The sequence below is a fragment of the Psammomys obesus genome, unplaced genomic scaffold (assembly GCF_907164565.1).
Source record: "Psammomys obesus unplaced genomic scaffold, mPsaObe1.curated_primary_1811, whole genome shotgun sequence".
In the NCBI taxonomy this organism is placed as follows: Eukaryota; Metazoa; Chordata; class Mammalia; order Rodentia; family Muridae; genus Psammomys; species Psammomys obesus.
In genome coordinates, this window is record NW_026591598.1 from 5,770,121 (window position 1) to 5,790,556 (window position 20,436).

Consider the following 20,436-nt stretch of genomic DNA (forward strand, 5'->3'; position numbering starts at 1 on the left):
AGAAGAAGAAGAAGAAGAAGAAGAAGAAGAAGAAGAAGAAGAAGAAAGAAAAAAAGGAGTTAAGGAGTTAGTCTTGACTACCTCCTGTTCATAAAGTAGCAAGAGGTACACCTCAGCCAAGAGCACAGAGACAAGAGTAAGACAAGCCTAGATGTGTCCTGGGCTGCTTCTAAGCTGGTTGGTATTGCTAAACTCCATCAGGTTCTCCATCTGTAAGGTGGAGATGAAAGTACCTCTCATAGGGTTGTTGTGGGAATTACATGAAATATTCATGCAAAGGATTCACCCTACTTCTAGGTTCAGCCAATAAATGGTAGCAATACTTATACTCATGTGGGATTCAATTTGGTGAAAGTCTTGTTTAATTTCAGAGTGACAGAGCAGAACCAAGTTTGAGTTCTGTGCTGGCCTAACTCTGTCCAATGGGATCTCAGCCTCCATGTTCTAAGCATAGTGCAGGCAGCCGGCCTTTCTGCATTGTCAGAGAAAGTAGGCATTCATTCTACACAAGCTTATCACAGTTCAAGCCCATGAGTGAATGAATTGTATCAGGTATTTGCCATGGTTGTGGTGTTTTCCTGAGGAACACCACAGGTCACCTGTTTACTCTTCCTCCAGAGGAGGACTATGTTCTGCTGCCATACCACCTCTGTGGTCTTCACCCTGCTTTACTTCCCTCAACATGATGATGTGTTCGTGCTTGGCAAGGTCTTATGCCAGACCATACTGGTCTTTTGTCAGGATAGTAGTTTTAATTTTTTGAGATAGAGTATTGCTGTAGTGCTCAAGCTGGCCTCAAACTTGCCATCATCTTGCCTCTGCCTGTTTCAGCACTGGGATTACAGATATGTGCCATTGCATCTAGCTCAGAATAGTGTTTTGACTGGAGTGATTCTGAATTACTTTTGGATTTTGTGTTGGAAGTAGATTGCAGAGTTAGTCCCTTCCTTTACTCAAAGTGTAGTTTTACTGTGCCAGCTATTATAGGCGTTAGAAATATAGTAGTGAGCTAGGCAGGTTTTTGCCCTCATTGAGCTTGCTTTCTATTGATATCTTTCACATCTCTGGGGAATGGAACTCCTCTTTCCAAGGAATACTGGGAGTTGGAGGTTGGAGAGATGGCTCATCAGTTAAGAGCACTGACTGCATTTCCAGAGGACCAGGAATTCCCAGCATACATATAGTGGCTTTGTAGCTCTAGTCCCAGGAAATCCAATACCCTCCTCTGGCTTTTTTGGATACTTCATGCATATGGTGCACAGACATACATGCAGGCAAAATATCCACACACAATGAAAATGACAGGCATTTGAAGTCTTGTTATGGTCTCAAAGTAATGTAATGACAATGACAGTACAGCATACTTTGTAGAATTCTAGGAATGTAGGAAAGTAGGCTGTTATTATTATTATTTTTGTTGTTATATTACTACTACTACTACTGAGACAGGGTCTCATTTGTAGCCCTGGTTGGAATTTGCTATGTAGATCAGGCTGGCCTCTAACTCACAGAGATCCTCCAGCCTCTGCATCCCCTAGTTCTGGGATTAAAGTTGTATGCCTGGCCTAAGACCGAGCAATTTGATACATCAAGTTTTAGTTTTATCTGAGTCTTACTGGTATACTGGTATACTCAGTATACCAACAGAGTGTTATTTTGCTAAGAATTATGTGGATAGGGGCCTGAGATGATAACATTTATATGTAATTTCCTCAGAAGGCTGAGAGGGTAATAGGGAGTTGGGGTTGGTAGGGAGTTCTAGGCCATCCTGAACCATGAGGTGAGTCAAAAAGCAAACATGCTACACATATGACAGATTTGATATGAGAGATATTTATTTGGGGGAAGGGAAGCAGAAGAGAGTTAGGGCCTGAGTGAGCCTCAAGGACAGAGTGAGAGAGAGAGAGGGAAGGAAGGGAAGGAGAGAGGGAGGGAGGGAGATGGGGAAGGGGGTACCCCAACAGAGAAACAGAAGCAGAGAGAGCAAGAGAGGAGAGCAAGAGAGAGAGAGAGTGGGAGTGGCAGACTAGTTATATATGAAGTACCTGGCCCAGGTGGCGTCATAGCATGCAGGTACTGACATAGGAAGCTGGCAGGACCCTAAGGGCAGGCCAGTTGAATTGCCTGCACAGCATAACAGGCTAGAGATGCATCTCAGTGGTAGAGCACTTGCCCAGCATGCAGGAGTCCCTGCGTTCAATCAGTTTGTACAAGTCAGAATTATGCAGGCATACATCTCCAATTCTGTTTCAACTCAGCTTACTCTTCTTAAATAACCCACATCCCCAGTAAGCAGTGAGAATATTTGTCTAGACAAGTGCTCTACCACTGAGCTAAATCCCCAACTCCCGAGAATATTTGTCTAGAGAGAGAACAAGTATAACTATAGTCTTTGCTCAACATTTAGATGGGTACATTCATGAGCACTGGATAGATCCAGCCTATCAGTACTAGAAGGTCTTAGCTGCATCTGGGTGTTCTTGTCTTTGGTTTCAAGTTTGTTACTCAGGTGAAGATCTCCAGCAATCTGAATTTCCCTGTCAGTCACAAAGGGAAACTAGACAGTACCCATAAGCTGAGAAGGAATTACCCTTGAATGGGGAGTTAAACAACACTGACATTGTCTAAGGAGCAAGAAGTAGAGGCACCATGGCCAAGGCTCACTTGAAGCATTGTAACCCCTGTCTCTAACGATGGTGCCAAAGTATCTTGCCCTGGTTCCTCTCTGAAAACTCACTCAGCAAACTTTAGGTTTTTAATGTTCTTCCAACTGGTTTGATGTTATGCTTTGGTTCTAATCCACAACACTTTTGAGTTTGAGATCATGCATGCTCCTGAATTCTGTCACTTGTAGGTACTACAGGGAATGATGAGACTGTCCACAGGCTTGGTGAAGAGGAGTGGTGTTTACATTGATTTGGTTTTATGTTTTTAGTCTTCATTTCTGATTCAGGTTTTACAGTTTTAAGAGAACTGCTGTTTACCTTAAAATGCCTCACCTCCACCCCCAATAACTCAGTGTTTATTGACCCAAAGCAACCTGAGTTAGCTGGAAGCTATGGAAATAATCCTGCCAGTGTGAATGAGTCTTAATCAAAATAAATGAAGCTGCTTTGTAGATAAGCAGTCAAGAGCCATATTCCATTTCAGAAAATCAAGCAATCTGTACCCTGCTGGGTCAGTCTGCGGCATCTGGCCTGCAGCACGCAATCGAGTCTATACTGCAGCAGCCATGCTTCCCTGCGTACTCCCTCTACCATAGCCTTCTGACTGCTTGGCCCTCCACTGTGCTCCCCAGGCTGTGCTTAGAAGCTGCACGCTGACATTTCTCACAAGGCACTTTTTGAATACGGGGGATTTTAATGTTCCTTCTGTGAGAGGTTCAAGGATGGGAAGCCCGGCCTCTCAGCTCAGGAAAGCAGATCTAGAACAGGGTTACTTACCCAGGATGGCCAAGGCAGAAGCAAAAGTTTTCTTGTCTGCCTCTGGAGCCTTTCTCTGACAAGTGTTCCCTCCTTTCCTTCCCCAGGCTGTTTTGATTGAGCTGTTTCGCCTCCACCCTTCCGTACTTCTGTGGGAAGTACTTGGCAGCATGGCTGTCTCCATCAGTGGGGAAGAAATGGTAGAGGGTGAAAGCCCCTGTATACCACTGGCTGCAAGAGGTTTTCATGTGTCTTAGGGAGAGGAGCAGACAGACACATGAGACATTTTGGTGTCCTGCCGAGAATTAATCTTGGAATTAATCTCTTTTGACTGAACACAGAAATGATGCCATATCATGAATACAGACAGCAATTTCTCTGTGCTTGGAGTCTATACTAGATAATTAGTGGTCAGGAGCCTTGACCAGTTTATCCAGATTTTTATTTTTGTCAGCAGAATGCATAAATTATGAAACTTGAAAGTGAAGGTATAGGATAAAGAACAATGTATCAAAATAGATGTCATAAAAGTAAACCCAGTTGAAAACTGTAGGTCTGTACTAGAGAAGGGGACATATGTCAGCACTGCATCAACGTACGCTTTTCCAATATTTGTAATCCTTGGTTCTGTAGAAGTGTTTTGCAATAGTTGGAGGCTTGAAGTATGCTAATTTTTAAAGTACCGGGGATCGAATTCAGGGTCTCTAGCATACTAGGCAAGTACTCTATCACAGAAATGCAGCCCTGTGTCTCTACCGGCTGCATTTTCAGCAAATTCTCTAAGATATTTATTATTTTTAATTTTGTTTTATTAATGTGGGTTGTGCATTTTTGTGCACATGGGTACATATGCATGTGTGCTTATGAAGGTAAAGCCAGAGATTGAGACCAGTTGTCTTTTTGATCTCTCTCTGCATATTTATTTATGTGTTTTTAGGTAGGGTCATTACTATGTAGCCCTGGCTGGCCTGAAAATCACTATGTAGACCAGGCTGGCTGCAGACTCACAGAGATCTGCTACCTCTGTCTCCTGAGTGCTGGGATTAAAGACATATATACCATGCCTAGCCTTACCTATATTTTGTGAGACTGAACCAAAGCATCAGTTGATTAGACGAGAGACTGGCTGGCCAGAGGGCTTCAGGGATCTTCCTGACTTCCCACCAGCACCTCCTCCAGAGCTGGGGTTACAGGTCCCAGCTACTGCCCTTGGCTTTTTTTAAAATGGGTTCTAGGAATGAACTCAGGTCCTTATGCTTACGCAGTAGGCATCTCCAGACCTTCTCTGAGATATGCAATTCAAATAATTAGTGAGAATTATTAGGTGTTGTTACATACTGTAGATACTTTTCAGGTCAACAGATACTATGCCAGGCTAAAATAAAACCCAATTCCTGCCATGAGAGTTCACAGTATGGAGGCAAGGGACAGATAGAAAAGACAGACGCATAATAAATTCCAAGATGTGCTGTAGGAGCACAAAGAATAGGGCAGAGAGGAGCCAAACCCTGCTCTATAGCAGGCGGCTGGTGAGGCATGGGCTATTTTGATTCCTTTGAACCTCCCTCTTCTGGATCCCTCTGAAGTGGTTTTCGTCTGCCCGGCTCTATTCACTTCTTTATGTCGGAGGGAGGCATGGGGGGAGAATACTGCAGTTCTGTAGCGTCTAGAGAGTCAGAGCCCTGAGAACATTATTTTTGTACAGATACAGATTGGCTTTGATTTAATTTAAATAAACTGGCTCTCAGCAGTTCTAAGAATACTAACTACTCACACGGCTCCGCTTTCATTTACACACAGATGAGAAAGCATCTGCAGCTCTCTGTTTTATTTGCTATAAGCAAAAAGTGGCTTGAGATATTTAAGTTTTGGAAGCTCAGTTGTATCGAGTCCTCATATGTCCCAGTTCAGCCTACTGCAGATGTGTTTTTTTTTTTTTTTTTTTTTTTTGTGACACTTACATAATGCTACAAAAAGAGAGGCTTTCAATGGATAAATTGACAAACTTTTTTTTTATTTGCCATATCTGCTGAAATAACACATTATAGCTAGCTATATATATATATTTTTTTTACTTGTTTTCTTTCATGCTTATTGCTAATTTATTTAATCTGTAAGTCTCTGCTGCAGCCTTTTAAATGACCTTTTCTTTCGAAACAAGAAAACAAACCAGCGGTGGGGGGAAAAAACCTTCTTCAAAACAAAACAGGGCTGTGATTCAAGGTTCTTTGTGTGGGTTTCAGAAGGAGGCTGGTGTGATTGTAGTTGAATGCAAATAATTTATCAGCTCATAATAACTGCAGTCAGAGACAGCAATCAACTGCAGCTTCTTAACAATAACGACAACAAGGGGCCCTCACTGGGGATTGCTTGATCCTGGCATCGTATCTAGATGCTTTTGATTTTTTATATTTTCTTTCCTTTATAGAGCCTACACTTTTATATACAAATCAAAGCTTATCTGTTATCATTTGATACCTGTGCTTTTTGAAAAACAAAGACTGTATTACATGGAGAGGTGTGGGCTCCCTTCACGCTGTGGCTGGAGGCGTGCTCTCCTCACTGACAGCATTCTCTAGAGTCTTTAGTCATAAGGTGGTGGGAGAAAAAGCAAAGCAGGGTTCTAAGTACATCACATGCAGCAATGTAACCCCCTAGTTACATTGATGACTGGATTGTTTCTGAGCAGGTGACTTTATGGTAGGAGAGCTATTTTCAGCTATACCAGTGATTTGATTAACACTTGGTTTTAAAAAATGCCTCTGGGCTAAACCTTGACAGCTGGTCCTTTTGAAACCTAATGATGATATCCAATTAATGCAAACTTTCATTTATTAGTAAGTAGCAAAAAGAAGCTGAAGGCATCAGAATTAAAGCTGAGATAGGATGGTTTTAATGTTTTCCAGTAGATGGCCAGAACTTTGATTTGTTTTAAAATTGTCTTTGTCAGGCAAAGGACAAGGGAGCGAACCAAGTGTCGGCAGTGAGCTGCGGAGCTACTCTCCCCTGTTGACTGTGCTCAGAAGTTTTCATGGTGAAAACCTCTCTCATCTTGAGGAGGAGTGGAGTGCTCTGAAAGAGATGGCTCAAGGAAGTGAAACGTGGTCGGTCCTTTCATAAAGAAAGAATTGTGGTGTGATTAAAGGACTTTCCAGCTTAGGGTTTTGACAGGAAAGCCTTATTTCCTAGCTGCTCCATTACTCAGTGATCCCTTCAGCCATTCCACATTTCTTCAGGTTTGCTCCACATAACTCATCACAATTCTGGTTTAGGGCTTTCCTCAGTTTCCCCTCTCTCTCTCACCTTCTCTTTCTTCTGAGATAGGTCCTTTCAGCTCAGGTCCTCTTGCCTCAGCTTCCTGAGTGTTGAGATTGAAGGCAGCATTACCACACCTAACTTCAAAACTGATTTCCAAGGAGACTAATCAGCATTAAAATCTGACTCAAATGACTAAAACTCAAGTGATTCCACACTGGAGGTGACATCTTTTGCTCAATTTTACTAGTTAAAATAACAAATTTATTTAAACATGATGAACTTTAAAAACTAAGGAAATTCTATAAATGGTTACTAAGTGTCAAGCATCTTGCTCAGCCTATGAATCCAAAGCTTCAAGGTTCAGCCCTAGCCCTTACAGAAGGAAGACTGCATGGGTTGAACAAACAGAGATCATGCAGGAGAGAAATGTAGGTGTTACAGACAGTGTGAGCTGTCATGTGGGTGGTGGGAATTGAATCTGGGAGGAGCCAGGTGCTTAACCACTGAGCCATTTCTCCAACTCTGAACACGTTTTTTTTGTTTTTGTTTTTGTTTTTGGTTTTTTTTTTTTGCCATTTTAATGTAAACAGCAGCAGAGAAATATGTGTTGGGCAGCTGTGTCCTGGGGAGTTTGTCATAATGACTCGTGGGAACATGGAGACACTGCAGTCAAGGCAAAGGAATGAAAGGCTAATGAGTCTTGTTTCAGCAAGTTACCTACACCATAACATTTAACAAACTGTGCTCTTAACAGTTTGTTAACATCTAGGCACACAGCAAAGGCAATGCATAGTAATTATTTTCTTTTCAAAGGACTGCTTTGTGAGGCAGCTGCTACCTTCATTCCAATGTGTGCAGTTGAGGGGAAAAAAGTATTGGCCCTTTTGAGAAAGAGGAGAGGGGGCAATGATATTACTCTGGCCTTTTCCAAACTTCATAATGCCTAACTGCACTCCATGGAAGTATTTTGTTAACCTCCCCCCCCCCCCCCCCCTGCTGCCTGGCCTTCCAAGTGTGCTTTGCAGAAGAAAACTGGTATGGGAAGGAATGTGGTGCCATTTTTGTGGTTGTTTGTCAGTGGGTGTGCAGGCAACAGACATCCTGACAGTGTAAGAAAGGTGGGGGTGCTCCTTAGGTGATTTTTAAACAGTTCTAATGTTGTGCCTGTTTTTCCTAGTGTTTTGTTTTGTTTTGTTTTGTTTTTGTGGCAGTCACCTTGGCTGAGACAAGCTTGCCTTTGATGGTAACTGCTGAAGATGTAAACTGTAGATGTTTACAGCACAGTTCACAGGTTCAACACCAAATTTAAGGCTCTGCGTTACTGCTAGATAATGGTTCATTAGTAGTTCCAGGTGAAAACACTTGATGAATTCTATACATTGCTACAGAATTGAGACTTTATAAAAATAATTTTAGCTTTGATAAATTAAAACGTTCACTGAAATGTGCAGATTTTACCTACCCAATGCCTTCTTTATGCTGTTTTCTGCAAAACAAACAAAAAACAAAAAACCCATCCAAAGGAAGAACTTATCAGTTGATCTGGATTTTTTCTTTTCTGAAGCAACACTGGTCCCTACTTCTATTTCCACCATCACAGCCCTTCTCCTTGGATGCAGTATGATGGATTTGGTTCAATTCCCGGGTGCTTTCTCAGCAAGGCTTTTGAGGTGGTGGGTGTTCTGTCTCTACTCCCCCGTGTGGTTGCCAGCCAGTGGAATTTCCAAGTTTGCTCCTGAAATCAGGCTTGTTACCTGCCTGAGTTTTAAGAATGCCAGAGGCAACCACAGTGTCTCTAAATATTTCCAGAGTTGTTCACAGCTTACTGAAAGTAGTTATGAGTTTCCTCCTGGCAATAATTCATTTATTCTGCAGACTTTTCCACTTTGCTACTTGGAATTATGGAACCTGGTCTAGATTTTGTGCCAGATTTATTAGAATTCTGCTTTTTGAGGAGTGATGAGAATAAGCATTGCTAGTTCTACTGCCGCTTGTTTTGGGGATTATCCAGGTAACACATATTGGAGTTCTGCCTTCTTTGCTTTGCCATCTTTATATACAGTGATTAGCTCTGCGCATTACTCTCACTCTGGCTGAGCTTTTTACATGTTCCTACCAGCAGTGAGCTACAGCCGTTCTCAAAGGGTTTTCAGTCTTGGGTTCTACCAACTGCAAGTCCTTTTTTTTTTTTTTTTTTTTTGTAAGCATTTAATATTGCTTTGCCTGAGCCCTGGGAGCAGAGCCAGCCTATGGAAGCGTGGGCAGGAAGAGGAACTGAGCTAAAACTGGGATTTATTTTCACCTCACCTTTTATCCACGTTACTTCTAGAATCCAATATTGACTCCCCCAGTGCCCCTGCCTCCACCTCTCACCGACTGTTTTCCAAGAGCAGCAGCAATTGAATCTTGGAGAGGTTAAGTTGGCCTTCAGAGGTTAAGTTTCTAGTAACTGCTGTTGAGAGCTGGTGTCTATTTAAGATGGTTAGTTACCAGGGCTGGAGAGATGGCTCAGAGGTTAAGAGCACTGGATGTTCTTCCAGAGGACTTGGGATTAATTCCCAGCACCCACGTGGCAGCTCACAACTGTTTGACTGTTTGTAGCTCCAGTTTCAGGGGATCTAACACCCTCATACCAATGCATATTTTTAAAAAATGATGGTTAACTACCTTTTTATAATTCAAGAAGAAGAATTATTCTCATTCAGTGAATGGATGGGGAAAAACTGTTTTCCTAATGGTTGAGCACCTGATGGAACCACCATGTGATGGCTTATTACTGTGGTCAACTTGACTGGATTAATAAGCACTTAGCACATTTAATAAGGCACACATTAGAGTGTATCTGTGAAGGTATTTCCAGAGGTTTAACTGAGGGCCCACTCTGCATGTCGATGGTATCATCTGTGGGCTCGGGTCGCAGACTACATACAAAGAGAGAAAGGAAAAAGCTATCTGAGCACAGGCTCTGCCTTCTCTTTGCCTTCTGCTCAGCACCATAGACCAAACCTGTCCATGGTGGACTGCACTCTGCTGAACTGGAGGCAAAGGAAGCTTTCTTTCTGCATGTTGCTTTTTCTCAGGTATTCGGTCACAGCAATGAGAAAAGCAACATTAAGTACCATTTAATAACGATAAAATACTATTTTTTTTTGTTTATGTAGGTATCTTATGTAAATAATGCTAAACTTTATTTGTTTGTTTATTTATTTGCTTTCTAAAGGCAGGATCTTACTCTGTAGCCCAGGGTGGCATGGAGCTCACAGTGATCCCTGCCTTAGCCTCCCAAATGGTGGAATGACAAATGTTCATTATCAAATCTGGCAGGCTCAGTTTTTATCATAGAAAACCAATGATTGATGCCTCTATAAAACATTGAAAAAGAATAATACATTAAGAGCAATTAATGAAACAAAAACAAGCAAACAAGACAGTAGGCAAAAAAAAAAATCAATAAAAATAAAATGTGGTTTGAAAAATCAATAAACTTAATAAACTCAAATGATCACTGCCACAAAATACCAAGAATGCAAAAGAAAGACCAGAGAGATGGCTCAGCGGTTAAAAGCATTTGCTTGGGTCCCAGCATCTGTCTGTGTCAGGTGTCCCACAGCTAGGTCCAAGGACCTATACTCATGTGTGCTCACACACTCAAAATTACAAAATAATAAAAACAAGTACTTAAAAAAATGAAAGGGGGAGCTGAGTATGTTGGCTCACTCTTATAGTCCCAGTATTTAAGAGGCTGAGATAGGAGGATTTCAAGGCTAGTGGTTTCAAGGCTAGTCTAAACTACAGAGTGACACTATTTCTCAAATGACAAACAAAATTAAAAAAATCAGAAGGCAAATTATCACAGATTCAGTAAACAAACTGCCCATAAGCCTAACTGGCTACTCCCTGTTTTTTTGTTTTGTTTTGTTTTGTTTTAATATTTTTAGGCTATTTTGGTGATATAGAATAATTGTCTTATTATGTGTTTCATACATGCATATAACATACGTTGACCATATTCAGCTTTTCGCTGTCCTTACTTATCCCTGTTACCTGTTTTTGTACATAAAGTTTTATTAGAACAGCCATATTTACTTATGTTTTCATTATGGCTGCTTTTGTTCTATTATGGCAGTTAAGTAGTTTCAGTAAGGCCCACAGAGCCTAAAATAATATCTGACCCTAAAGCTTTGTTGAGCCATCGTGATGGCTTATCGGGGAAAGAAGCCTAGTTGTCTGGCTTGGTGGTAGGACCCACATGGTAGAAGGAGAGACCCAACTTCTTCAAGCTGTCCTAAATTTTTTATTACATTTATATATTTGTTTCTGTGTGTGTGTACACTCATGGGTATGTCATGCTTGTATGAGGTGCCTGGGCATGCATATCAGCCATGCTGTGGGCAGAGGATAAGTTTGTGGATGGAATCTATTCTAATCTTCTTTTATGTGGGCTCAGCAGATCAAACTCAGTCTCCTGGCCTTCACCATATTACTGTATAATATACTTTTTTTTTTTGATAAAAAAGGAAAGAATACTTTGCTTTTGTGTGATTTGCTATATCTAGCTACATTTGATGATATATTCTCTTTCTGTCTCTCTCTCTCAGCCTTTCGACACTGGGTCTCAGGTATCACAGGCTGGGTTTCAATTTGCTATGTAGCTGAAGACGATCTTAAACTTCTGATCCTCCTGCCTCTCCCTCCTGTCTCCATGCATGATTTTGTGTGGTGCTGAGGCATCGTGCATGCTGGGCAAGCATTCTTATCAACTGAACTACTCTTTGTCATGATTTTTTTTTTTTTTTTGTCAAGACAGGGTTTCTGGCTGTCCTGGACTTTGTAGATCCAGCTGGCCTCGAACTCACAGAGATCCACCTGCCTCTGCCTCCCCAAGTGCTTGTCAAACCTTACAAATTCATTATATTCATAAAGTATGGATTCTCTGAAGATCAACAAGGTGTGTGCTGTGCCTTAAGGCTTCCCCAAATTTTGTGGGTGACAGTTTTTTTTTTTTCAATGAGTTGTGTACTGTTTACTAAGACTGAGATCTTCATTAACAGCTTCTCATAGCCATCACATTGAAGGGAATGTTTTTGACATTCAACAAAGGATTTATTACCCTGAAGGAGTTCCCACATTTACATGGTAATAGGAATTCTCTCCTATATGTTTTATTTGATGACTAATAAAAGTTGAGGTCTTCCTAAAGGTTTTCCCTTAAGTAAAATAAGGCACAAAAGATATTTTAATTTAGACAAAAATACACCAAAACTTTGAGTATCACAATATCTTCCCATTTAATAATTAAAAAAATTTACAAAGATAGAAAACGAAAGAGAGAATAGTGTGCTTTTGGCTTTTTTCTTCTGAGAAGGGCTTTCTGAGACATAGAACTTCCGCACACACAGGCAGGTTCCTGGCTTACCCTAATCGTGTTTGGCCAGTCAAACACGAAGGAACCTTCAGGTTATCTCCATATAAGGGAACGCTTGGTTACATTAAAATGGACTCCTACTCAAGAATGGCAAGATGGTTAAGGAGGTAAAGTTGCTGTCAGTCCTTGGTGACTTGAGTTCCATTCCTATGAACCACATAGTGGAAGAAGAGAACCAATTCCAGCAAGTAGTCTTCTGACATCTGCAAATAGACACACACACACACACACACACACACACACACACACACACACATACTTGAAAAAACAAACTTCTCCTCAAAGCTCCCACTTGAATCTTCAATTAAAAACACCAGCCATATCCAGAGATTATTTTTTTAAAGATTTATTTTTAATTAATTATTATATGTATCTGTGTGTCTAAGTATGGGTTGGTGCACATGAGTACAGTGCCTGAGGAGGTCAGAAAGGGCTGTTTGATCTCCTGGAACTGGAGTTACAGGCAGTTGTCAGTTGCCGTGGGGGTGCTGGGCACTGAATTCTTATCCTCTGCAAGAGCAGCACATGATCTTAATTGCTGAGCCATCTCTCCAGCCCCAGAGACTTCTTTACCCTGATGAATGTGGAGAGGTAGTGATCACCCGTCATGCGCATGAGAAGGGTGTCTTCTCAGATTCAAGCATTACAGCAATATTTCTTATCCAGGAATCTTCACAGACTCCTAGATCCCAATCCCTATACCCGCCAACAGCCTGAGTTTGTGACTGGTCATTTCATAATTGAAGGAAATTTCTTCTTGGAAATGGTTGGCCCTGTCTGGCAGTCCAGTGACAGGTGTCATCACAGACTCTGACTTCAGAGGCTTCAGCTTGTGCTTTTGGAAGGACCTGCTCCTCGTCAACAGTTCTTCCTGAGGTTTATGGCATGTTTATTCCCCAAGTTCCTCAGAGATCTCTTTCAGCTGTTTCTCATTTTGAACCATTTGACTTCGCATCTCTTAAGTGGCTATATGTGCCTGGCTTCCTTTTGCATTCCCTCCAAACATGGGTGTTCTCTTTGAAAGCTGGATGCAGCTTACTTTCTTAATCCTAACAATCTTTTCCTGTTGACATAAGTGACATGTCCATAAATTGGTTACTCTGATCACCTCATTCAGATTCTTCTTGTTGTCTTGGATTGATTTCTATACAGATCTTACTTGTAACTTCTCCCTCTGCCTCTCAGTGGCTCCTTAACAGGTGAGTGTCTGGAGCCTCCTCGTGTTTCTAAGAGTTGTGCAGATAGGACAGAGAATGTTCTCATCCTTTTCACAGATAACTCTTCGTTTCCTTATGTATCTCATACATATTCTTCTGAGCTTAGGAATTGCCTGAGGCGCATTTGTTTGGCAATGGGTGTGATTCTTTACATACCAGTTATGATGTCTCTGTGCTGGGATGATTCCCTGGACTGAGGGCAACAGACAGAAACTTCAACGTGATCCCAGAGATGTTTGTTGCAGAAGTGATACTCAGTGACCTTAGGGACCAGGACTTTATAGAGCAGAACTGGTAGCTTCCAAAGTCTCCACAGCCAGGGGAGTTTAGAGCTCATGCCTGTGTTGTGGAGCCATGCTAAAGGCTCTATTACATGTCTGCTTATTGGATTATATTTCTAATAGCTCAATACAGTTGAGTTATGTCTGAAAGCTTTCCCACATTTCATACATTAAAAGGCTTTTTTCCGACATGGAGTCTCCTGATGGGTAAGGACCAGTTTCTGAACAAAGGATCTCCAGCCAGGATAGTCCTAGGGTTTCTGGCTTGTGAGTTCTCTGATAACTTGACAGGACAGAGTTCTTCCCAAGATCTGTTCCATATTCATTGGATTCATGAGGATTTTTTCTTTCTATCTTTTTCTTCTTTGTTTTTTTTGAGATAGGGTTCCTCTGTGTAGCCCTGGCTGTTCTGGAACTCCCTCTATAGACCAGGCTGCCCTTGAACTCACAGAGATTAGCCTGCCTCTGTCTCCCAAGTGCTGGGATCAAAGGTGTGCGCTACCATGTGCCCGGCTGAGGTTTTCTTTAATGTGGATTCTCTGGTGGCTAGTGACTGCTGAGTACATGGGGCATTTCCTGTGTTGATTGCATCTCATCTATACAGTGGCTTGCTGTGAATCTTAGAGTGATTTTTAGAGAGATCATAGTGGGATGGCTTGTTCATGGCGATCACGACACAGTGGTTATCCTTCATAAGTCTTGCCATGGTAATGTTTCTGGTGGTTAACAAAGGCACAACTACATCTGAAGACTATCCACATGGGAACAAGTATGTTAAAGGTGTTTTCATGACACAAAGGTAACTACTGGTATTTATTGATTTATTGATTTATTAAGACAGCATCTTACAGCTATATTCTGTGGGGCACGCCTGTAATCCCAGCACTTTGGGAGGTAGAGGCAGGTGGATCTTTTGTGAGTTTGAGGCCAACCTGGTCCACAAAGTAAGTACAGGACAGCCAAGGCTACACAGAGAAACTCTGTCTTGGGGGAAAAAAAAAGAAAGACAGCATCTTACTGTGTAGCTCTGGCTGTCCTAGAACTTACTGTGTAGACAAGGCTGGCCTTGAACACAGAGATCCATGTGCCACTGCCTCCTGAGGATTAAGTGTGTGCCACCATGCGTTGCTTTTACCAGTGTTTATAAATCACTAAGCCATAATTTATTGCTCATAGAAATGACTGTAGACACAGCTATTACCAAGACTCATGCTGTGGATGACTGTAGGATGGTGGATGAGGACACAAAGTGTATTTCAGTGGCTTCATTTTTATTTCAGAGTTGCTATTTACTCATTTTTTCTTAAGGAAGTTCTATTTACTCCTGATTTTCTAATTGCCTTGTCTGGTGTTAGGCTGGTGCCAGTGTATCTCTCATTTTTCAGGGAACAATGGCAGGCTGGTTTCCATACATAGAATGTCTGACTCAGTAGTCTAGAAGTCTGCCTTTATCTTCTTTTTATTTCCCAGTTGATTAGTGTCCACATTTAGCCTGTTGGATATTTAGTGAATATTTCGTGGGAGTCAGGTTGGTTTTGCCCAATTAACAGGTTGTTGCTTTAGTTAGACTGTATTTTCAGTTATGTATATATGCAGATGTATTTATTCTCCTCAGTGCTTTGATTGTATTGCATGTTTTCCATCTGTAATTAAAATATACATGCATACATGCATATACACACATCTATGTATATTTACATATTTTTTTTCATTTTTATATCATCCTCCATCATTCTTCCAATATATTCAATCTGAGGCAGGCCACACAGTCAAACTGAGAGCTCATAGATATGGCTAGCTGTCTTGATCTGGGCATCTCCTGTTTCTGCCTTCTGAGGCACACCCACCTGGCATTTACATGGGTTCTTAGGATCCAAAATCTGGGCCCCCTCTTGTGTGGCAAATGCTTAATTGCTGAGCCATCTCCCAGCTCTCGAATATATATTTCTAAGTCAATGAAAGAGAGCACCCTGTGGAGGGTCAACAGGAAGTTTAATGAGGCATCCTCAGTTGGGAATTGTAGTGCATGACTGCAACCCAAGCACTTCACAGTTGGAGGCAGGAGGATTAGGAGCTCAAGGCTATCCTTGGATACACAATAAGTCTTAGGAAAAACAGCAAGGTCTATAATCCATCTGTTAGGCAGGCCGAGACTATCTCCAAGTAAAAGATTAAACGTGGATGAAGAGATAGCCCTGTGGTAGAGTATTTACACACATCTGAGGCCCTGTTGAATTTCCAGTACTGGGAGATGGGGTGGGGAGAGGACTTTGTGCTGGCTAGTTTATGTCATCTTGACACAAGCTAATCATCTGAGAGTATGGAAGCCTAATTGAGAAAATGCCTCTGTAAGATTGGGCACATCATAAAGATATGATGGCACATATCTTTAATCTCAGCACTCAGGAGGCAGAGGCAGATGGATCTCTGTGAATTTGAAGCCACTCTGGTCTACAGAGTAGTCTAGGACAGCCAGAGCTACACAGAGAAACCCTGTGTCAAAAAAACAAAAACAAAAAACAAAAAAAAAACAAAAAAAAAAAAAAAAAAGAAAAGAAAAAGAAGAAAAGATTGGTCTGTGGACAGACAAGCCTGTGGGACATTTTCGTAATGAGTCATTAAGGGAGAGGGCCCAGCCTACTACAGATGGAGATGCTCCTGGGCTGGAGGTCCTGGGCTCTGGAAGAAAGCAGACTGAATAAGCCATGGGGAACAAGCCAGGAAGCAGCACCCTTCCATGGCCTCTGCATCAGCTCCTGCCTCCAGGTTTCTGTCCTGTTTGAGTTCCTGTCCTCACTGCTTTGATCAATTGTTATGTGGACCTGTGAATGAAATAAACCTTTCCTTCCCAAGTTGCTTTTTGTCACAGTGTTTCATCACAACAATAGAAACCCTAAGACAAACTTCAAACAACTTTTATTTAAAGCTAGTTTTGTCAGATGTAATGATGAAGATCGATTACATGCTTGAAATAGTTCAATTGAGAGTCTAGGATCATGTTATTGTCTAGAGTACCTACAGTAGGACACTATTGCATGTTTTTCTTTATTTATTTGGTATGGTATGGGTTGTCATTCAGAAAATCTAGCTAGGATAATTTCTCTCTTGATTAAATTTTTTGGTACTTTTCACCAGTGCTTTGGCTGATGACATGATCATGTGACTGATTAGAATATATCTATATCTGTTACTTGCATGCAGTCAGGAGTACTTAGCTTGTGTTGCTGTTCAATGAGGAAAATGTTGCTTGTTCATCTACCTATACTTCTGGTTCCTTAGTCCATTGTCCCTAACATACACCTTGGAAGAAAGTAGAAGTTCAAGTGTGGGAACTCTGTTCCTCATAATCCATGTACTTTTATCAGAAAAGTCCTTTGTAAAGTTTTGCTTTATTTTATATCTTGTTTCAAAAGTTGGGACTCATTTTTTTTTTTTTTAAGATTTATCTATGATGTATACAATGTTTTGTCTGCATATATACCCGCGCGCCAGGAGAGGGCACCAAATCTCATTATTGATCTTTGTGAGTTACCATGCAGTTGCTGGGAATTGAACTCAGGACCTCTGGAAGATCAACCAGTGTTCTTAAACTCTGAACCATCGCTCTACTCCCAAGTTGGGATTCTTTATAAAGGCTTTACATGGCAGAAACTGATTGAGAAGGGAGCCTCCTCCATGAATGTGGAATAATTCTCTTATAAACTAAAATGTCCTGAAAACAAAATGCTTCCTTTCCCTCTGTTCTACTCAATAGACTATTTTCTTTCTCTCTCTCTTTCTCTCTGTCTTTTTCTCTCTCTTTCTCTCCCTCTTTCTCTCTCTCTTTTCTTTTTCAAGACAGGGTTTCTCTGTGTAGCCCAGGCTGCCCTTGAGTTGATTAGTAGTCCAGGTTGACTTTGAACTCACAGAGATCCACTTGCTTCTGCCTCCCTGAGTGCTGGGATCACAGGCTCAATATACTGTTTTTCTTACTCTCTTAAAAACCTGTGTTTAGCCAAATATCCGTACTCAGTTGGCAAAATCTCTGTGAGTTCAAGGCCGGCCTGGTCTACACAGTGAGTTCCAGGTGAGCTAGGGTATGTATTGAGATTCTGTCTCAATAAAACAAAACAACAACAAAACTTTCTTCAAAACAGCCTCAAATGCTAGAGTTGGGCCCTTCATAGAATAGTAATCTCTGTCTGGTTTCATCCTAAAGTGTTTTCCTTCTTTGTTTTTAGATGCTAATGAGAGCAGATGCCATCAGGAGAAAACTCTTTATGGAGCTGGCTTGAGAACTGGGGGAGAAAATCACCTTCAGCTTCTTAAAGGAAGCCTGCCTTTCCAGGCCTGTTGGGCTGCCTGCTGCCTGGACTCTGCCTGTCATGCTCTTTGGTGGCTGGAAGGGATGTGCTTTCAGGCCGACTGCAGCAAGTCCCAGAGCTGCCAGCCTTTTAGGACAGACTCTTCCAATTCCATGGTGATATTTTTTCAAAAATCCCAAACTGCAAATGATTTGGGCGTTCTGCCTGAAGATGGTGAACCACATCTTCTGAGGCTAAGCTGGGGCAGGACATCATGGAAGAGGCAAAGCCTCCCCGGGGCTCCCCTTACCCTCTCTGTACCCTCTAGTGACCACCAGAGCTTACTCAGGGATCGGCAGAAGAGAGATCATCTCAGTGAAGTGGCTACACCTGAAGTGATACAGCATTCTAAAGGGAATCACTCCGAGGAAGCAGGTGCTGCAAATCACAGCGCCTCTGCAGAGGTAAGCAGGCTCCCAGGAGCAGAACTTGAATCTGCTTTTCCTCTTCCTTGTATGAAAAATTGAGTTGATGCTGTGGCCGCTGCTCACAAGCTGGTGTATGTGTAAAGCTGGCTGGTGTTTCTTCATAGGTCCTAGGAATGTTCATTTTATACAGGTCTGACAACTGTTTTTGTTAAAGCAGAAAGCTGCTCATTATCTGTTCTAAACTGGTTCTTGGCTACAGGTAAGTGCTGCTGTGTGGGTGTGAGTCTCTACCAATGGTTTTGCAGTGTTTTCTGCCAGATTGCAAAACAGCCGATTGGTGTAGCTGCAGTCAAGTGCTTCTCCTCCATCTCCTGCCTATAAACACGTTTCTTATGAGTTGGCTTCTGTTCCAGTCTGAATAAACCATCCTGGTCCTGTAGACCAAGATCTGACCTGCTGGGCTGGGATGTAGGAAGTCTATCAGCAAGAGATGTCTGGGGGAATTCTCTCATTAAGCTTATATGCTAAGGGACATGCTACCAACAGGGTTTTTTCTGCTTATTATGTTTCTTCATTGTTGTTTCCTGTGCAAATGATTAAAAGGAATGACTCATTCTATGCTCAGTCTGCCTTGATTACTGTGACTTATTTTTGTATTTGTTTTGTCCTAGTTGTCTCTGTCAGGTTGAAACCAGAGTGGGGAGGCTACTACTTGCCAGGCACTGTGTGTGCTAATCACTATACTATGTAATTTTGTTTCATTTTTATGGTAATATTTTCAAGTAGCTGTTATTAGCTGCGTTTTACTAGTGAGGAAACTGAGGCCCAAGGAGGTTAAACATCTTGCTTGTCATCACGTGTTGGAGGAACCCTGCTGTTTGAGGTTGCAGTTCTCCCAGTCTGGATAGCCATTCTGAGCTCAGGGTTAAGGTGCAGGACTCCCTCTTTCTGGCAGAGCCTCTTGCTCTCTGCCTGACTTCATCTGGAGAGTGTCTTTAGACACAGATTCCCCAACCACATTTGATTTATGGCCTTTGACACAGCTCCCTGCTAGCTCTCCCTTCCCTGCACCTACGTGATAATTAGGTACTATGTTTCCATTCATATGATAGGAGTGTCCTGTTTAATGCAAATCAAGCATCCTTGAAGTGCCTAGTTCCAACCAATTATGTACACCTATCCTTGGAGTCCCCAAGGGGTATATAGCCTTAGTTCTCTGGAATTGAAGTTGAAGTAGCTCCCTGCAGTGGTTCCCAGGGTGTGTGATCCCTGTTCAGTGCTCACAGGCCAATCCAGGCACGTTTCTCTTCTCCATGCATCTCCTGACTCCGTGGGTAGTGGGAGACGGCCCCCAGGCAGGAGGAGAACCACAATCATGCAGCTAATTAGCAGCAGGTCAGGGATTGGAATCCAGCTTTACTATTTAGGAAAACCTTTCATTGAAGCATTAGAGAACACCACTCATGGTTTAATATGCCCACAACCATTTATGGAAACCTACCATCAGCATGAGTACTAGAAGTGTGATGGTGTGACGTGTCCTCAGAGGACACTGAAACAGGGACACTGAAACATGAAGCTAAGTCTTTCCAGTGGCGTGTGATTATGGCATTAACAGAACCTAGTCCTATGCATGCTAGGCACAGGCTCTACCACTGAGCAGTGGGAAGTCCTTAAGCAGTTTAAACAGGGAATGACAGCAGTTTTCCCTCATCCAAGGAAAGTATGTTCTGAGGACCTCAGTAGACTCTCGAAAATAGTACTGGTTGTCTAGACTGCTGCATGTTATCACATTCTTTTTTGTTGTTGTTGTTTCTCACTTGTTTATTTGTGTGAGTTTCTGCCTACATGTATAGTATATATGTCCACCATGTCTGTGCCTGGTGCCTACAGAGGTCAAAGTGGGGGCATCAGATCTTCTGGAACAGGAGTTCTGGACAAAAGTCAAACCCTAGTCCTCAGCAAAAACAGATACTCTCAACTGCTGAGCCACCTGTCCAGCTTCCACCTCCCGCCCTCCTCCCTCCCTCCCACTCTCCTTCCTCTTTCTTTCTTTTTCTTCCTTCCTTCCTTCCTTCCTTCCTTCCTTCCTTCCTTCCTTCCTTCCTTCCTTCCTTCCTTC

The 20,436-nt window shown here is 42.1% G+C and overlaps 1 protein-coding gene across 4 annotated transcripts in view; it reads left to right on the forward strand.

Annotated features, from left to right (window-relative positions):
- Kiaa0319l (KIAA0319 like) overlaps nucleotides 1–20,436 on the forward strand; it is a 94,633-nt gene that overhangs the window by 18,662 nt on the left and 55,535 nt on the right. For 3 of the 4 annotated variants that reach the window (XM_055611204.1, XM_055611203.1, XM_055611205.1), the window contains exons 3-4: nucleotides 6,373–6,456; nucleotides 17,824–18,350. In XM_055611204.1, the coding sequence (XP_055467179.1) occupies nucleotides 6,373–6,456; nucleotides 17,824–18,350 (611 nt within the window). The remainder of the gene's footprint in view (nucleotides 1–6,372; nucleotides 6,457–17,823; nucleotides 18,351–20,436) is intronic. The other variant, XM_055611206.1, reaches the window with a different exon arrangement.